The sequence below is a fragment of the Pelobates fuscus genome, chromosome 12 (assembly GCF_036172605.1).
Source record: "Pelobates fuscus isolate aPelFus1 chromosome 12, aPelFus1.pri, whole genome shotgun sequence".
Classification (NCBI taxonomy): Eukaryota; Metazoa; Chordata; class Amphibia; order Anura; family Pelobatidae; genus Pelobates; species Pelobates fuscus.
In genome coordinates, this window is record NC_086328.1 from 55,699,043 (window position 1) to 55,719,430 (window position 20,388).

The 20,388-nt window shown below is 43.0% G+C and overlaps 1 protein-coding gene across 2 annotated transcripts in view; it reads left to right on the forward strand.

Annotated features, from left to right (window-relative positions):
- The window catches only part of LPCAT2 (lysophosphatidylcholine acyltransferase 2), a 1,632,697-nt gene that overhangs the window by 359,713 nt on the left and 1,252,596 nt on the right, over positions 1-20,388 (forward strand). For both annotated transcript variants that reach the window (XM_063438673.1, XM_063438674.1), the window contains exon 4: positions 3,913-4,130. In XM_063438673.1, the coding sequence (XP_063294743.1) occupies positions 3,913-4,130 (218 nt within the window). The remainder of the gene's footprint in view (positions 1-3,912; positions 4,131-20,388) is intronic.

Consider the following 20,388-nt stretch of genomic DNA (forward strand, 5'->3'; position numbering starts at 1 on the left):
CCTGGGTTGTCTACATTTGAAAATGGTATGCCCTGATGGGGTTATTTCCCATTCTTGGGCTACGATATGGTCTCAAAAGGCAACTAAGGTCCAGTAAACCAATATGGCAAACTAAATCGGGCAAGCCCTATATTGAACCTGTAACTTTCCAAAACACCATAAAACCTGTACATGGGGGGTATTGTTATACTCGGGAGACTTTGTTGAACACAAATAGGAGTGTTCTAAATACGTAAAACGTATTCCGACTGTGAAATCACCAGTAAAAGTGCAGTTTTTGTGTACAAAAATGCAATAAACAAAGAAAAAGGCTAACTTTGGCCAGCATTTGTGACTAAGTGGTTACTACAAATGACTGGACATACCCCATTTTGAATACCCTGGGTTATCTACTTTTACAAATGGTATGCCATGATGGGGTTAATTTTAATTCCTGGGCTGCTATATGATCTCAAAGGCAACATAGGCCCAGCAAACTAATCTGGCAAATTTCAATGTGCAAACATGGAAAAGCCCTACATGTGACTCCTGTACGTTTTCAAAAGCCCATAAAACCTGTACATTGGGGGCACTGTTGTACTCATGAGATGTTGCTGAACACATATTGGTTTTTTTTTTTTTTGCCAGTAACACATAAACGGAACTAAAAATCCATGCCTAAAGTACAATGTGAGAGAAAAATAACAAAAAAAACGACTATCCAAAAGTTTGACAAAGGCTTGTGGTAGAATTAGGGCATGGAAAGTGTTAAAATACCACCATTTGAAATACCCTAGGGTGTCTACTTTTCAAAAATATAGGTTTGATGGGGGTAAATTATATTGTCCAGCTTCAAAAAATGCCCTAAATGGGACATGGGTGCATGATGACTAACTGTGAAAATTCTAAGTTGGAAAACTGGAAAGCGCACTGTAACGGACCGTTTCAGCAGACAAGGGGTTAAAATTGTTTAGGCGATATGCCCCTTTCTGATAGACCAGCAGCTACTGCAATCGCCAATCTCCCGAACTCCAAACTGTACGAATCTTCCAACTCCTGAACTGGAAACACACGAACTCTGGAATCAGCTGAACAGGAAAAACCATACGAAAGGTTTACACTCCTGGCAGTCAGCATATAATCCAATTCCCCCAATAATGAGACGACACTTCATTTTGAGGGTCAAGCAGAATCTGTTTTACTGAGGGCTACCTGCCCAGTATTTATGCAGGTCTCAAACCTGGTGGACACTCCCCTAGGGGACCAAATGGGAGACTGAAACAACAGACAGACATGTATCATTTTAGTACATACAGCCACAATACTTTCCCACAATGCATCCTGGCTTCCTCCTCTCTGTCCTGGAGATAATTAGAGAAGTAATTCAATTATCTCCCAGGACAGAGGCAAGACTCCATTATGCACTTGGTGACACAGAGACAGTATATCACTTTAAAATATACAATGGGACAAATGGTACAGTAAATATACACATTTAACATATCCCCAGATAGCTCAGGTCTGAGTGCACATGATTAGGTGAATGGCACTCAGACCACACGAACACAGTTTAAGTCTTTAATTATACGAACAGGCTCCATGGCATGACTATCTGGGTAAAACATTCTGTTACGGTTACCCTTAGTCTTGCTGAGAGCTAGACCGCTTAGTAGTCTGGATTCCTATTGCTGGAGAGGGGAGAAGCTGCTTTTCATAGTATTCCATGCGAGTCCTGCAAATGTAGAATAATTCCACTAGCTATAGCACAGCTAGGATACCCTTCTGCCCACAAAACCAATCAAGGCTGCGATTTGAGGGTCAAACACGAACTGAGGACTGGGATGCCCAGCCTGCCTTTTATTGAGGTTACATGCAAACAGGACACTCCCAGGGGGAGGCATAAAATCACCAATCACACATTCAGGGGAGAAACATATCCGAAAACCAGCCCGTTCGGATGAACGGTTCGGGAGTTATAGGTTTCCAAAGTTTTGACCGACCGCACAGACTTTCTAGCAGAAAATAGTTCCACATGTTTTGGCCTTGCGGTCGGTCTCCGTTCGTACGTAAAAACTCCACGAACCCGTTGCCATCCATGGTTATCCAGGGGGTCGCTGTTCTCCCCATACGAAGGTTAATCATCCTACCGAACGGTGGACCGTTTGGTAGGTCCAGCACGAAGTTACGGTATCCTGGAGGTCTTAGCGGTGTTCGCCTGATTGCGTCTCCGTTTTCAGTTCCAGACGATTGCTGGCAAACACCGCTGTTCGCACGTAAGATGGCCGTGAACACGTGCAAAGTCCCGAAATGGCGGCCACCTATACGTTTACACAAAGGATTCGTGCTGAACCATACGAACGGCTGCAAATAGGTCTGAAGGGTAAAAATAGTACTTAAAGGTACACAATGAAAACTAATGCTTCTGTAACACATTCCTCCAACATAAAATACCGATTTTACATGCATTCGCTCAATCCGTACGAATTAGAACCAGGGTCTGTAGGTTCAGCGGTGCCTGCACGTAAAAGTGTCCGGGTTTGGTGCATAAAAGCCGGGCAGAAAAGCGCTGGCTGCCCGGGGAGCTCCAGAACACCGCCATCGTGTGGCGGCTAAGTGTAACCGCGACCACCCAGTAACAATCAATTAAGCTGCGGTTAACTGCAGCTACTGGGTGGTCAATTGCCGGCACACGCTTGTTAAGACGCGGTTAACCGCGGCTTCAGGGAGGTAAATGGAGGGTGCACTCCAGCTTCTGGGTGGCCCATTAACAGCGCCGGCCGGCTTCCCACGGCTCTGGGTGGTTGAAAAGAAGCTGGTTGTTCGGTAGATAGAATCTACCGTTCGGTAGATAGAATCTACCGAACGGCTGTGCAGAAAGGGAGAATTAAATACATCTGCACAGTAAAATTAACCCTTTAGCTGCCGGTCCATAATCCAAAGGCAGCAGGCGGGCAACCAGCCTTCTCCAGTTCACAGTGGCGAGACTGGTTTCGCCACACGCACACTGCAAATAAGGTCTTTTAGCCCCCAGAAAATCCGACACACGTACACATGGGTGATATCGCTGTACTCAGGAGATATTTCTGAACACATATTGGGGTGTTCTTTGGCAGTAACCCTTAAAGTTCTCAGAGCATATATTCTTAAATTGCTGTGTCTCTCAAAAAATCACCAATTATTATTATTTTGTTTTAATTTGGCATAGATTGGTGGTAAAATGGCTGCATGAAAAGATTCAAAATACCCCAGGTTTAATACCTTAGGTTGTCTTCTTTTAAAAAAATATATACATGTGAAGAGTTATTCGGGGATTCCTGACAGATATCAGTGTTACAATGTAATGCGTTAATTTTGAAAAAAATTGGTTTGGAAATAGCAAAGTGCTACTTGTGCTTATAGCCCTATAACTTTCCAAAAAAGCCAAGAACTTGCTAACATTGGGCATTTCTAAACTCAGAACAAAATTTACAAATCAATTAGAATGAGTGTTTATCCGCAGTTGTAGATGCGTAACAGATTTTGGGGGTCAAAGTTTGATAAAGTGAGTGTTTTTTCAAATTTTTCATCATATTTTATAATTTTTTTATAGTAAATTATATGATATAATGAAAATAATGGTATCTTTAGAAAGACCATTTAATGGTGAGAAAAACAGTATATAATATGTGTGGGTAAAATAAATGAGTAAGAGGAAAATTACAGCTAATCACAAACACCACAGAAATGTAAAAAGAGCCTTGGTCCCAGCGGCAAGAATTTAGAAAAACGGCCTGGTCACTAAGGGGTTAATAAAACCCCCTCAATAAAATTGCTGAGCATATGAGCATTTTGCAGCATAACACACACCTAAAAAATATTTTAAATTATTGATTTGACTCACAACCTATATCTAAATGTAGTAATTTGTAATTACCTCTCTATTACCTCATGCAGGAATGTTTCCAAGTGTCTTATTGGCTTCTTTGGTCGCCTTCTATATTTCTGTATGGGATTCCATGTTCGCATTCAAGGCAATCCTGCAAGGGCAATGCAAGCTCCCATTCTTGTAGTTGCTCCGCACTCCTCCTTCTTTGATGGAGTTGCTGTGATTGCATCTAGGATGCCCTCTACCGTGTCTAGGGAAGAGAATGTTACAGTGCCTATATTTGGTCGTAAGTAATACATTTATTATTATTATTATTATTATTATTATTATTATTATTATTATTATTATTATTATTATTATTATCATCATTAAACATTGTTTTACAAATAATTATGTAATAGGTATTCCTCTCTGTGTTAACCCTTGGAGTGACAGGTAGATTACACAACTTCATTAAAATGATTACAATGCAATTTTCTTAACATCAGAGGCATTGCGCAATACATTTTGATTTATATTCCTCAGTATATAACAATTCACCCTGCGTTGCTGTCTGTCTTGTTAAATATTGTTGCTATTATTATTATTATTATTATTATTATTATTTGCATTTATATAGTACCAACATTTACAACAGCAATTAACATTTCATTTTATTATAAGGGAGGGGGGGGGGGAATTTTAAAGCAAATGAAACAAACATTTACAAAATTTTACCGGAATAAGAGCTTAATAAGGAACCTGTCGAACAAACTTACGATCTAGTAATAATACATATAAGTATACTTAAGCTCCTCTGGTGAGGATAGTGGGAGTAGTAGTGGGGATGGTGTTGTGGCATGGTGGACCCCACTAGCCTCAGCCGCCTCACCTTTATAAACATACTACCTGGTACTCTCATGCACCATCGTCATCCAATAATTCATACAAATTCAGTATCCTTACTACTCACTACAATCAAACTTCCACTAATTTCATCCAGCCTCCTACTAACACCATCCTCCACTCTAACCATTCCCTGCACTCTCATTCAAACCCTCACTGACCCTGATCCGAGCTTTGCTAAATACAGTTAGGTCCAGAAATATTTGGATACTGACACAATTTTCATAATTTTGACTATGTACTGATACCGGAGAAACTGACGGAAGCCAAGCACAGAGAGATGGACACAGGTTTCTTCAGGAAGGAAGAGATTCTTTATTCGATTCACCGACCGGGACTCAGAGGGACTAATGTCACCAAAAAACAGCAAAGTCTGAGCCCTGATCATACAGTGTAGGTCCCTTATATAGGCATGTAGCTCTTCCCATAATCAGTTCAACCTACACATACTCTTATCCATCAACCGAATAGAGACTAAATTCCTGTTTGACCACATGGCTTGCCCAGCACAATGGAGGAGGGGAAATACTCGTATATCCTGTATTCCTACACTTGCTCAGTACACTGTTGATTGTATCTTAGCTACGTGTAACTGACTAACTGATACACCAACATACACATATGCCACGTGGAAATCTCGGCCTACTAAATTTAATTTCTACCGAGCTGTCACCACAGTACGTCACAACAATGCTTTTGAAATGAAAAAAAAAAAAGATGCAATTGAAGTGCAGACTTTCAGTTTAATTCAAATGCTTGGACAAAAATATAGTATAGTACCAAGTAGACTGTTACATACACATTTTGTGGTGGAATCTCGGTAAAAATAAATTTAGTAGGCCGAGATTACCTCGTGGCATGTGTACGTGCATATGCTGACGTATCGATCAGTTGGTTGCACGAGGCAAGATACGATCAGTAGTGTACGGAGCATGTGCAAGAATACAGGATATAGTATTCCCCTCCTCCATTGTGCTGGACAAGCCATGCGGTCAAGCAGGAAGTTAATTCTTACTTGTATTGATTGGTCAAGAGAATGTGCGGGTGGAGCTTAATATGGGAGGAGTTATGTGCCTATATAAGGAGCCTGCACTATTGTCCGGGGCTCAGAACTTGCTGTATTTTGGTGACACTAGTCCCTCTGAGTCCCGATCGGTGATCCAATAAAGAATCTCTTCCTTCCTGAAGAAACCTGTGTCCATCTATCTGTGCTTTGCTTCCGTCAGTTTCTCCGGTATCATTTGGTGCATTGTCCGGGAAGCTCATCGTTCAACGGTAGCTGAGAGGCAGAGGCGTGAGTCGGTCTATCTTTGCCCACGTTCTCTACGGCTGCACCCCTGAACTTCTGCGTGGACCTCCCTTCGTCTCGGCGCCACTGGTCTGTTGTCCAGGAGATCATCGGCCTCTACGTAAGAAGTGCTGGGGTGTCCCCGTCGATGAGTGTGAACTCAGGTTCAGGAACGAGGAGGTAAGACAACTGCTGTTTTAGACGGCAGACCCACTAGGGGTATACCGATAGTGCGGTAGGCCCAAAAGGGGTTTAAATCTGTGTATGGAATCTGCCCCCTCTGTCGGAGGGAAGGAGCGAAGGCGCACCGCTCAATCGAACGCTCTTTAGTAAGACCGTTTGATTTGGTTTGGAGTCAGGCGGGGTCCTGTGTAAATAGCCCTAGCCGGACACCGGTGTCTTGTCTAGACTAGCGTTCTAGGGTGTATATTTCGTTCGCTAGGTCAGAGGGACCGGGAGACTAAGCGGCGCCTGTGTAAATTCGGTTCGCTAGCTCTCAACCTATCTTGGCTAAGTGGGAAGGCGTGTAAATTTGGAACCCACTAGATTTTTGATAGAGTAATAGACTAAGAGGCGTCTGTGTAAATTCGGTCCTCTAGTTCGCTATATGTGGTGCTTGGGCAGTGTGGCTAACCAAAACGGGTGTATATAGTTTTAGGTAGTCCATTCAAGGTACTGGCCAATAGTTTAGTTGGGATTGTAAATGTGTTAAAGATTGTTTAGTAAAGTGTATATCTTGTTAGATAGCGCGAGCTCAGCCGTCTAGCGAGAGTGTTAATAGTGTGTTGCTGTATCATAGTGCACGGTACCATAACCCTGTATATTTACTGACACTGTATATAAGTACTAATCATTGTCGTCTATTGCATGTTTAACACCATAACCACTAATAATTGTATTGTGACCTTAAATTGTGCTTTGACCTATGCTAACCGTACTGTAATCGCTATTTGTAAAAGACGATGTTACTGGGGTGTGTTATAGACGGGTAATTCATATATAGAGAATTATAGCGTGGGTGACTGTATAGTTTCGCCAAAGGGCATAATATTGATTATTTAGTGACTGGTGTAACAGCTGTGTGTGTACGGGAATTCCCTGAGTGTTTATTGTGTTATTGTGTACGTTTCACTTGGTAACCGTACCACGTGGTGCTGTTGTCAGAGGAAACGGGTGTGACTGTTGAATAGAACGCGTGCATAGTATTCGTTGTCAACGACGTTCCATTGATAAGTATGGGCGCGTCGGAGTCAACGATTCCGGATCCCTTAGGTTGTATGGTAAAGAATTTTAAAAAGGGATTCAAAACATGTGATTTTGGGGTTAAAATGTCTCCTGTACGTTTGGTCACTTTGTGCACTAGGGAGTGGCCTACTTTGGTTGCGGCATGGCCGCCACGTGGTAGTTTGGATCCAACTCTGGTACAGCGTGTACACGTGGCTGTATCAGGTAGGCCTGAACTTTACGGGCAGTTTCCTTATATTGATTGTTGGAGACAGGCCGTAAACGACTCGCCAAGATGGATTCAGATATGCCACGAGGAGCAGTGTCGCCTCATGGTGGCCAGGACTTGTTTGTCCACTAGGACTGTGGTTAGGCCCATTTTGGACACGCCCCCTGAGTCCGAGATCCCTTTGCCGCCCCCTTACTTTCCTTTAAGAGGAAGTGACGCGAATGCAGGAAGTTCTGCACCCCTTCCCCTATTCCGCTTCCTCCTCCAGTACAGAATCCACCCCCCCTCGTATTAAATCTCCCCTTCCGGAACCAGGACCAACCCCCATTAGATCTGAATATCCTGATTTGGCGCCACTTCAAACTTCCGGTCAAGCTTCTTCTAGCTCGGCTCGGAGTGTTCTATTCACTAACTTTTCCCAAAATCAAGCCCCCACATCCTCATGCTCTATTACCCACCGACCGGAACCTCTAACTGACGCCCCTTCACGTAGCCCTATACTAACCCGACAACTGACCGGTACCCAACAATTAAAACATTATCAGATGCCTCTTCGTCTGAATCCTGGGTCAGCCTATATCGATGCCGCAGGTCAAATGGCACATGTTGACCCAGTCTTCGTATATGTCCCGTTCACGACTACCGATCTCTTGAATTGGAAGACCCACAACTCCTCGTACACTGAGAAACCACAAGCTATGACCGATCTGTTCACCTCGATAGTTCAGACACATAATACGACATGGGCTGATTGCCAGCAGTTATTAATGACATTGTTCAATAATGAGGAAAGGACAAGGATTAATCAAGCGGCTATTAAAGCGCTAGAGGATAGAGCCCGTGCTTTGAATCAAGCCAATCCAGCAGCATGGGCCGCAACACATTACCCTAATACCGATCCCGACTGGAATGTAAATGGCGCAGATATGGTTCAACTCAAAGCCTATAGAGACGCTATAATTGCTGGCATGAAAGCCGGAGGGAAGAAAGCTATTAACATGTCGAAGACAGTTGAGGTGATTCAGAAAAGTGATGAAGCGCCCAGTGTCTTTTATGACCGATTATTGGAGGCATACCGCTTGTATACCCCCTTTAATCCGGAAGACGCTGATAATTCCCGAATGGTAAACTCCGCCTTTGTCAGCCAAGCTTACGGAGATATTAAGCGCAAGCTACAGAAATTAGAAGGGTTTGCAGGTATGTCTATCGCCGAACTAATGGAGGTAGCGAACAAAGTGTATATGAATAGGGAAAAAGAAAGTAAGAAAGAGGAAGAGCGCAAGATGCGTAGAAAGGCAGATATGCTGGCGGTAGCGATCGCAGGCGTAGATAGACGGGGCCCAGATAGAGGCGATAGTAGATGGAATAGGGAGCCTTTGAGTAGGAATCAGTGCGCGTATTGCAAGGAAGAAGGGCATTGGAGGAACGAGTGTCCGCAAAGAGAGCAGTACGAGAGAGACCTACCCAGGGCAGGTTACGGAAACTTTAGAGGCAGAGCGAGAGGTAGAGGAGGCCCCGGAGGGAGTAATGGTAATAGAGGGAGTAATGGGAACAGAGGAAGTGTAAGGGAAGATAGGTACTATCCAGCAGCGCAAAGGTCCCGCGATAGAGAAGGTAGGGACTTTGTAGGATTGGCTGACACGGTCATGGAGGACTATTGATACTGACCGGGCTCCATCCCCCTTGGTCGAGCGGAGCATATGGTCGATGTATCAATAGGGGGAAAAAGGAGTGCATTCATGATCGACACTGGTGCTGAACATTCGGTGGTGACTAATCTAGTTGCTCCTCCATCTGGAAGAACTATTACTGTAATAGGAGCAACTGGAAGAAGTGCTGAAAAACCGGTTCTTAAAAGCCGACTCTGTACATTGGGAGGCCACGTAGTAAAACACCAATTCCTTTACATGCCTGAATGTCCAGTCCAATTGTTGGGACGTGATATGCTATCCAAATTACAAGCGCAGATTACGTTCCTACCAAATGGAACAACATCCTTCAAGTTTAATGGACCTTCAGGTATTATGACATTGTCCGTACCAAAGGAAGAAGAGTGGCGACTTTATACAGCGTTGACTAGCCAAAACCCTAGGAGTGATGAATCCTTATTCAACATACCAGGAGTTTGGGCAGAGAACAACCCACCAGGACTGGCCCGCAATATTCCACCTATTAAAATCGAACTAAAACTTGGGGTTTATCCAGTGAGCCTAAGACAATATCACATCCCGCAGAAGGCTAAGAAGAACATCCAATCTTATCTGGATAAGTTCATACGGTATGGTATCCTAAAATTCTGTACTTCCCCCTGGAACACCCCATTGCTGCCTGTTCAAAAGCCCGGTACAGATGAGTATTGACCTGTGCAGGACTTGAGAGCAGTCAATGATGCGGTTGTTAGTATACATTCAGTTGTGCCCAATCCATATAACCTGCTTGCTTTAATTCCGGGCGGGGCTACTTACTTTACAGTCTTGGATCTCAAAGATGCCTTCTTTTGCCTCCGAATTGCCGCAGAAAGCCAATGTATCTTCGCTTTCCAATGGGAAAACGCTGTGACGGGCTCAAAACGCCAAATGACCTGGACAAGACTGCCCCAAGGGTTTAAAAATTCACCTACCCTATTTGGTTCAGCTCTAAGTCAAGATCTACTGGATTTCGAGTCTATCCCAGGAGAGTGTGTATTGTTACAATATGTAGATGACTTGTTGATAGCAGCAGTTACAAAGGAAATATGTCAGCAAGCAACGCACAATCTACTACACATTCTCTGGAAGGCAGGATACAAGGTGTCCAGAAAGAAGGCTCAGTTGTGTTTGCCAACTGTCAAATATCTGGGATTCCATATCTCTGAAGGTCAAAGAATTATGGGACCAGAGAGAAAAGAAGCTGTGTGCCAAATACCGATACCCAAGAATAGAAGACAAGTGCGAGAATTCTTGGGGGCAGCAGGCTTCTGTAGGATATGGATTCCCAGCTACGCGATACTGGCAAAACCTCTGTATGCAGCTATCAAAGGTACAGAGCACGACCCCTTCTTATGGACTCAAGAACAGCAAACGGCATTTGAAAATGTGAAGAAGGCTTTGATGAGTGCCCCAGCATTAGGTCTACCTGATCACACACGACCATTCTACCTGTATGTACATGAGCAAAGAAGAATGGCTGTGGGAGTATTGACACAGTACTTGGGATCATGGCAAAGACCTGTTGCCTACATGTCTAAGCAACTGGATGCAGTGGCCAGCGGACTTCCACCTTGTCTAAGAGCCGTAGCTGCAGCCGCCCTGCTGGTAGCTGAAGCCGATAAACTCACTCTGGGTCAAGAACTTTATGTACGAGTCCCACATGCAGTACAGACGTTGTTGGATTACAAAGGAAATCATTGGTTTAGTAATAGCCGTATGACCAAGTATCAAGCAATGTTGTGTGAAAACCAAAGAGTGCATTTAGAGACTGTAAATACCTTAAATCCAGCTACCCTTTTGCCACAACCTACTGAAAGTCAACATGATTGTTTGGAAGTAATGGATGAAGTATTTTCAAGTAGACCAGATCTTCGTGATTTTCCCATCCAGAACCCCGATGTTCAATATTACACCGACGGCAGTAGTTATGTGAAAGAAGGGATCCGCTATGCAGGATATGCAGTAACAACGATAGACAAGGTGATAGAAGCTCGGCCACTGGCAAAAGGAACATCAGCACAAAAGGCAGAATTGATAGCACTGACACGAGCGTTACAATTGGCTGAAGGTTTAAGAGTAAACATCTATACGGACTCCAAGTATGCGTTTTTAACCACTCATGCCCACGGAGCTTTGTATAAAGAAAGAGGACTATTGAATTCAGAAGGCAAAGAAATCAAGTACGCAGCTGAAATCCTACAACTATTGGAAGCAGTGTGGGAGCCGAAAGAAGTCGGTATTATTCATTGTCGAGCGCATCTGAGAGGAGATGGTGATGTAACCAAAGGAAATCGGATGGCAGATAGTGCAGCTAAGCGCGCCGCTGAATCGGGAAGACAGGAGTATGTGGGGCATATAGCTGCTCTTATACCAACTCCACTGTCTCAATGGACTCCAGTTTATACAGCTCAAGAAGAGGAGTGGTTAAAGACTGAACCTGGAAAGTATTTGGAGAACAAATGGTATCAGTTAGAAGATGGAAGAATAGTCATTCCAGCGTCACTAGCGGTAGAAATTGTCCAAAACTATCACAACGGGACACATTCTGGGAGAGACAGTACAGAAGAATCTCTCAGAAAACATTTCTACATACCAAGATTGTCCAACTTGACTCAGGCCATTGTACGAAGATGTGTAACGTGTGCTAAAAATAATGCAAGACAAGGACCAGTAAAGCCACCAGGAGTCCAGTTTATGGGGGGACTCCCCATGTCCGATTTACAAATTGACTATACAGTGATGCCTAAATCGGGTGGACATCGCTACCTGCTGGTAGTTGTGTGTACCTATTCAGGCTGGGTAGAAACATGTCCTACTCGTACGGAGAAAGCAGGAGAAGTTGTGAGATTCCTGCTACGATAAATAATACCCCGATATGGACTACCCTGCTCTATAGGATCGGACAATGGTCCAGCTTTTGTTCATCAGTGCCTACAACAACTGACTCATATGCTTGGTATAAAGTGGAGGCTTCATACGGCATATAGACCCCAGAGTTCTGGTAAGGTAGAGAGAATGAATAGAACTATTAAGAATCAGTTGGCTAAAATGTGTCAGGAAACCCAACTTAAGTGGAACGTTCTCTTGCCTATAGCTCTATTGCGAATCCGCAGTACACCTACCAGAAGGATGGGCCTCTCTCCTTTTGAAATCATGTATGGGCGACCACCTCCCGTACTTGGTAACTTAAGGGGGGATTTGAGTCAGTTGGGAGAAGGAATTACTCGGCAGCAGGTTGTAGAGTTGGGTAAGACTATGGAGGAGGTACAGAAATGGGTACAAGATAGATTACCTGTGAATATTTATCCCCCAGTTCATAGTTACCACCCAAGAGACCAAGTGTGGATTAAAGAGTGGAATAATGTACCGTTAGGGCCCAAGTGGAGAGGTCCTTATGTTGTTCTTTTGTCTACCCCTACAGCGATAAAAGTAGCCGAAGTGACTCCGTGGATACATCACTCCAGGGTTAAACCAGCAGCAGTTGATTCTTGGCAAGCTACAGCAGATCCAGAGAATCCCTGTAAGATCCGGTTAAAACGCACGACTCAATCGGAGTGACGAGGAACCTTGTGGATTACAAATTTTATTATTTTTGGGATTTGGTGCGTGAGTGAGAAGGCCATAATAAAGCCTGTCCACCCACCAACGAGTGTATAAGTCAGGAAAAGTCTCAAAGGGACCCCTGTGAAGACGAGCAGAACTCCATTCCCTGCAGCCCTTACATCCTGGAAGCTGAGGTGCCTTCGCACGGACGAAGACTGAGGATGACGACGAAAGATGTATTCTTAATGTTTTTATATGTGTATTTTTATATTCAGGAAGGTAGAGGTACCGACACTCCTAGCTGTGAGGTATGCATTAAGACTACAAGAACAGGTAACCATATATCCCAGACCCTAATTTGGCATTCACAATATGAGTGTAAAGGAGATGTATCAAGATGTAGATACTTAAATATAGAATATAGTGTGTGCCATTTAGGAGTAGGAGAACCTAAGTGCTTCAGTCCAGAGTATCAACCCCGTACAATTTGGTTGACTCTCAGGAATGGAGATCCTCAGGGGACCCTAATTAATAAGACGGTATTAGAATCCGTATATTCTTCAGGTGTTCTGCTATTTGATGCGTGTAGAGCGATATCAAGTGGTAGAAAGCCGTGGAATGTATGTGGGGATCTTAGATGGGAGAGAACGTATGGGTCTAACGATAAATATATTTGTCCCAGTAGTAAAAATAAATATGTAAGTCCTAGATGCCCAAATAGAGATTATAACTTTTGCCCATATTGGTCTTTTGTGGGGTGGGCAACTTGGGGACATACAGCAGACAAGGACATGATTGTGACTAAGTTGCCTACCAGTCCATACTGTAAGTCTATGGAATGCAATCCAATCCATATACTTATAAATAACCCCGACAAGTTCTTAGATAAATATGGTAATTTATTTGGGTTTCAAATATATGGGACGGGTTTAGACCCTGGGACAATATTGTTTATAGGGATAGAGACTGATACGGTAACCTCCCAAACTCATCAAGTATACCATTCCTTTTATGAAGAGATGAGCATAGATAATAAGATCCCCCATAATGCTAAAAACCTGTTCATTGATTTAGCCGAAAGTATTGCCGGTAGTCTTAATGTTACCAACTGCTATGTGTGTGGAGGTACTAACATGGGAGACCAATGGCCTTGGGAAGCAAAGGAGGTAATGTCCGGTTCTGAGGCAGTTGACCAATTAATATCTACACAAGCCGACTATCATATGAGTGTTAGAGGTAAATCTGAGTGGAGATTAAAGACCTCCATCATAGGTTATGTTTGCATAGCAAGGAAAGGAATAATGTATAATACTTCTGTAGGAGAATTAACTTGTCTAGGGCAAAAAGCTTATGATGATGATACAAAGAATACAACTTGGTGGTCGGCTTCAAATGTCTCAGAACCATCTAACCCGTTTGCTAGATACGCCAATTTAAAGGATGTGTGGTTTGATTTATCCATCACATCTAACTGGAGAGCCCCAGCAAATTTGTACTGGATCTGTGGTAAGAAAGCCTATTCGGAGTTGCCACAGGACTAGGAAGGGGCATGTGTGTTGGGTATGCTCAAACCATCCTTCTTCTTGTTACCTATCGAAACAGGTGAGACTTTAGGTGTTAAAGTGTATGATGTGAATCATAGGAAGAAAAGGGGACCCATAGAGATAGGCACCTGGGAAGATAATGAATGGCCTCCCCAGCGTATTATAGATTACTATGGGCCAGCTACGTGGGCAGAAGATGGTACCTTTGGTTATAGAACCCCTATTTATATGCTCAACCGTATTATAAGATTACAGGCAGTGGTTGAGATCATCACTAACGAGACATCACAAGCGCTCAATCTTCTAGCGAAGCACAATACCAGGATGAGGACAGCAGTATACCAAAATAGATTAGCTTTGGATTACCTTTTGGCAGTAGAGGGAGGTGTATGTGGGAAGTTTAACCTGAGCAATTGCTGTCTTCAAATAGATGACGAAGGGCAAGCAATAGCTGAGCTTACTAGCCATATGGTTAAACTAGCGCATGTGCCTACTCAGGTATGGAAAGGGTACAATCCAAGTAGTTGGTTTGGTAGCTGGTATGAGTGGTTTGGAGGGCTTAAGGCAGTGGTAGGTGGAGTCCTACTGATTTTAATGTTGTGTCTACTCCTGCCGTGCCTTATACCCTTAGTAGTTAGGTCTGTGCAAAGCCTGATAGAAAATATAGCAGAGAGGAAGGCTGCTACACAGATAATGGCAATTTATAAATATAAGGCTCTAGATCAGGGAGAACCAATGCAGGAAGACGAGTGTTGAAGATTCACATCATAGGATAAGTCTGGTCTGGTTCAAGGTAACTTGCGGTGTATGCAAACCAAGGTTAAGTGATGCCTCAAGTAATTGTGAAATATCAAGAGGCATCAAAGGGGGGAATGTGGTGGAATCTCGGTAAAAATAAATTTAGTAGGCCGAGATTACCACGTGGCATGTGTACGTGCATATGCTGACGTATCGATCAGTTGGTTGCACGAGGCAAGATACGATCAGTAGTGTACGGAGCATGTGCAAGAATACAGGATATAGTATTCCCCTCCTCCATTGTGCTGGACAAGCCATGCGGTCAAGCAGGAAGTTAATTCTTACTTGTATTGATTGGTCAAGAGAATGTGCGGGTGGAGCTTAATATGGGAGGAGTTATGTGCCTATATAAGGAGCCTGCACTATTGTCCGGGGCTCAGAACTTGCTGTATTTTGGTGACACTAGTCCCTCTGAGTCCCGATCGGTGATCCAATAAAGAATCTCTTCCTTCCTGAAGAAACCTGTGTCCATCTCTCTGTGCTTTGCTTCCGTCAGTTTCTCCGGTATCAATTTAGGAATTGCAACAAGTTTCCTACACAGTCCTCTTATTTCAGGGGCTCAAATGTAATTTAACACATTAACACAATCATAAATACAATGTAAATTTGTAATACTTTTTTCCAGAGTCCTTTGCATGCAATGACTGCTTGAAGTCTGAAATGCCTGGGCATCAACAAATTATGGGTTTCTTCCTTTGTGATGCTTTGCCAGGCCTTTGTTGATTGTTTATGGGTCTTTCTGTCTTAGGTTTGTCTTCAGCAACTGAAATGCATGCTCGATTGGGTTGAGATCAGGTGATTGGTCGTTGCAGAATATTCCATTGCTTTGTATTAACCCCTTAAGGACAGAGCTTCAGAAGCTTGTCTTTCACTTAATGACAACAGCATTTTTTGATGTTTGCGTTCAACTGCAATTTGCATTTTACTTATTTATTGCACCGACTCATATTATATACTGTTTTTTAAAGAACAGAAAGGGCTTTAATTTGATGTAACATATATATATATATATATATATATATATATATATATATATATATATATATATATATACTTATTTATTATAAAAAAAAATACAGAAAAATGCAAAAATAAATTAACAATTTTGTGTTGTTTTTTTTACAGTTTTTGCAATAATAATGTGTGCACAATTAGTGCAGGTTAAGGAAAGTAATTGAAAATAAATTCATTTAATTGTTCTGATTTACAGAATATATAATGTGTCTGGGATTTTAAGGTTTTTGTTTGGTAGTTACAGGTCACAAAGCACAAGGAGTAAAATAAACTTTTAATGTGGAGCGATTTTAGAATTTGGTATGTTTGTCTTGTAAGCTTAATAGCCATAAAAGAATACAACATTGGCACACAAAAGTATATATTTATATAAAGTAGGCACCGCAGGCTATTTACCTAAGGTTGTTTTGACACTTTCTACATAGCCATTTCACCGCCAACCTCTGCTAAATATTGGAGTAAAATTTTGTTTTTTGGGGGTTTTGGCACACAAACTTATAACAAAGAACTTCTCATGTGTATTTTGTAAAGTCGGTGTGTGCTATTCCTGTACAAAGTTTTATTTTGTGTTCAGTTACATCTGCTGAGTAAAATTACACCCCCATTGTATGTCTTTGGCACTATTTTGTGAAGCTACAGTGCCATATAGGAGGCCTGTCCTTTTCAGTATTCACAGTCGAATTTTGAGAGACGGATTTAATGAGCCTATGCTTCCATTTGGGGTATTATAGTAGTTTGACTGTTCAAAAAAAACCCACAATGGCCTACCATTTGTAAAAGTAGACACTCCAGGGTATTTCATAAGGTGCATATTGTGCCTTAACATGCCCCAATTTTTTACCAATTTATGCCAAAGTATGTGGTAAAAAATAATTTTGTGCATTTTTTACACACGGATTGCATTTTTGTTGGGCATTTTGTATATTTCATATGTGCCACTAAGTTCAAAACCCCCAAATTATGGTGAGCTAAGTCTTCTGAGTAAAAAGACGCCCCCAATGAATGTCTTTGGCACTATTTTGTGAAGCTACAGTGCCATATAGGAGACCAAGCCATATCAGTTTTTACCGAACTTTGAATTTTGACACTGGGCCTATGTGCAATTTCCAAGCACCTTCGCAGGTTTTAAATTCAAATTACCCCACAAAGGCCTACCATTTCTTAAAGTAGACACCCTAGGGTATTTCAAAAGGCATATTTTGAAACTTAGCGTGGGATAATTTTTCCGCTTGTTTGTACCAAGTGTAGTGGTAATAAGCGTTTTTTTTTCTGGCTTTTTGACACACAAAGTGAGTTTGCACAGTATATTTTGCAAACCTTATGTTTACTACCACTGTATAATACTTTATATGTTGCTCAGCTATGTGGTCTGAGTACAGCAATACCCCCGTATGTACCTTTGCCAGGTATATGTGAATGTTGAAGGGGCACATTTGAGACACAGCCATTCAGTTTTTTTCTAACTTTGAAGTTTTACACTGTGTCCATGTTCCAATTTGGAGTAGTTTAGATTGTTGGCTATTGAAACTTCCCCACAAACACATACTATTTATTAAAGAATACACCCTGCGGTAATTTAAAAGGCATATTTTGAACCTTAGCGTGGGATACTTTTTTCTCTAGTTTGTTCCAGGTGTAGTGGTAATGAGCGTTTTTAAATGTATTTTATTCACTTTTTTAAACTTTTTCTACTTTTTAAAACTATTTTTTAAACTTTTGTTTTGCTTATTAATTTTTTTAAACTTTCCTAAACTTTCTTAAAACTTTTTTTACAGATTTAACATTTTTCTAAGCTTTTTTTTTTTTTACCGTTAACCCCTAACTAGCAGTAAGCAGCAGTAACAGTAAATTCCCCATTTTCCCATAACTCCCACCCACCCCAGCAAGCAAAATATTTAATTATACAATATTTAAATTAGTTAAATAAATTGAACCCCTGAGGGTTAAAAAATAAATAAAAGTTAAACGTCAGGGGTTAAAAAAAAATTAGATCACGGTATAATACTGTGATCTGTGTAACGGATCCACTGGCACCCCGACTGGGTACCTCCGTTGAAAGATGCTCCTAGCGCTTCCAGAGGACTCCAAGCACTCCACCAGACACCATAAGCACCGCAGGCTGCAGCTATCTCCCTTCAGAACGAAGCAGGAACAAGCTCTTACAAGAGCTCAGTGATTATAGCAAGGGAATATGCCTAGCATAGCAATCCCTTGTAGCAGATTCCCCCAATAAGAGACAGGACTCAAGTTGAGGGTAAAAATAGAACTCTCTGGCTGCTAGCTTGCAGCCCTTTTTATTAGGTGCTCCCATGAAGGGGAGGGACACACACAGTAACGTACATTAACCAATCACACAATAGTTACATCCCACACATAGCCCTCCCCTCTACCTGTAAACTAATTATCTGTACACACAGGAAAATACAATTATCCTAGGTAGGGAAAATACAGTTTTTACACAACATTCATAACTCCCAAAATATACATCACATTCGCATAAAAATACATATTCACAATCAATCCATTCGGGGGAACAACATACTCAAAAATCATACGAATTGGACCAGGGGTTAAAAAGTTAGTACAAATGTGCATTTGACCTTCTGGAAGCATGGTTTTTAGAAGCTCAAACTAGTTCCCCAGAATCCTCTATCCTGGAGACAATGGAGAAGCTGATTTAATTATATCCAGGGACAAACACAGCCTCCATTAAGCACATGTTACCAGCAACCACCAAAAGACATAAAAATACATAACTCCTGTTATACTAAACAGAACCCCCACATTCAACCTATCCCCAGATGGCTTGGATCTGAGCGCTCAACATATCCAAACAGCGTTTAGATGCCACAAACACAGTTCAAACACCATGAGGGTTTAAGTTTCGTATGGGCTGATGAGAGGGCCCATAATCCTGGGGCAGCCCAATAACCCACAGTATGCCCAAATACCGTGCATAAAGGGCCAAATCGCCCAGGGACCGTAGTCACAGGGTAAGAGGCGGGCAAGCAGCCCCCTCCAAACCACAGTGGCGAAGTGGCTTTCGCTACAATCTGTATTTTGATCACTGTAGGCAGTGATCGACTGGCAGGGAAGGGGTTAATTTTTATTTGGACTCAGTAAAGGGGGGTGTTTTTTTTTTTTTTTACTTAAACGTAATTAAAACTTTTTTTAACTTAATTTTTAAGATTTTAAAGCTTATTTTAAAACTTTTTTTAACGTTAACCCCTAGTTAGCCTAACATCAAATCCCCCAATTTCCCACTAACTTCCACCCTCCCCAGCTAGCTAAATATATAAATTTAAAATACTTTAAATTAATTAATAAAATAAATTTAACCCCTGAGGGTTAAAAAAAAAAAAAATCAGGGGGGCGGGGCCTGACAGCCAAGATGGGCAGTCGCACATTCTACTAGCTCCTGCAATAAGGGGGCCAAAAATGTCGATAGCGCCACATCCACGAGAGATAGCGGAGCCCGGAAACAAATATAGGACGACCTAAACGACAAATTGATGCCTGACCGGCACCGGAGAACCGCGGACAACTCTGCACTGGCCATGAGGCCTAAACCGGAACACAGCCTGAGGCCCGGGGGAGATGGTCGACCTCCCGGCACGGGACAGGCTCACTCTACAGCCCTGCTACCCCCCCCTCTGGACCGGCGGGGGTCATCCCGGTCCTCACTGAGGGCGAAGACAGCTGCATTACTGCCTGCCCAAGCGCCAAAATCCACGGCCAAACGGGGCCGCAAGGGCCTAGCCAAGATGGCGGCACAGAAGCAGCCCAAGGCACAGCACGCATTTACTCAGCCGCCAAAACACGTGCAAGAGTTCTTCGACCGGCTATGCACTCACCTCTACACGCAGTTCAAAGCACGGCGACAACTTTATAGACAGGCGGTGAAAAGGGTGGTGGCGTGGATCCGCCCGGCTATCCGACGTCGCCTGCAGGGGAATCCCCCCCCATGTCTCCAGAGCAGCCCCTCGCTGGAAGTGTCGACAGGGTTCGGCGAGGCTGGACAAAGCACCTTGTTCCCCAGACAGCAACACTCCCAAGCGGCAGAACGGGGCCCGCCGGCATCCAAGATCTGCCTACCACTCAGCGCTCCCAGCAACGGCCGAACACCACGGCGCAACCCAGCACACAAGACGCCCTAACACCCACTGCGACACTGCCCACGATGAAGCAGGGCCGTTCACCGACAATCGATACCGGCAGAGAGCCTACCCACCGCCAAACAAGGAAGGGATATCGGGGGGGCACCTATCCTGCTGCGCAGGTCAACACAACTGCACCCCGCCAAGCAAGCGTGCAGCCCTCAGACGGTGCAC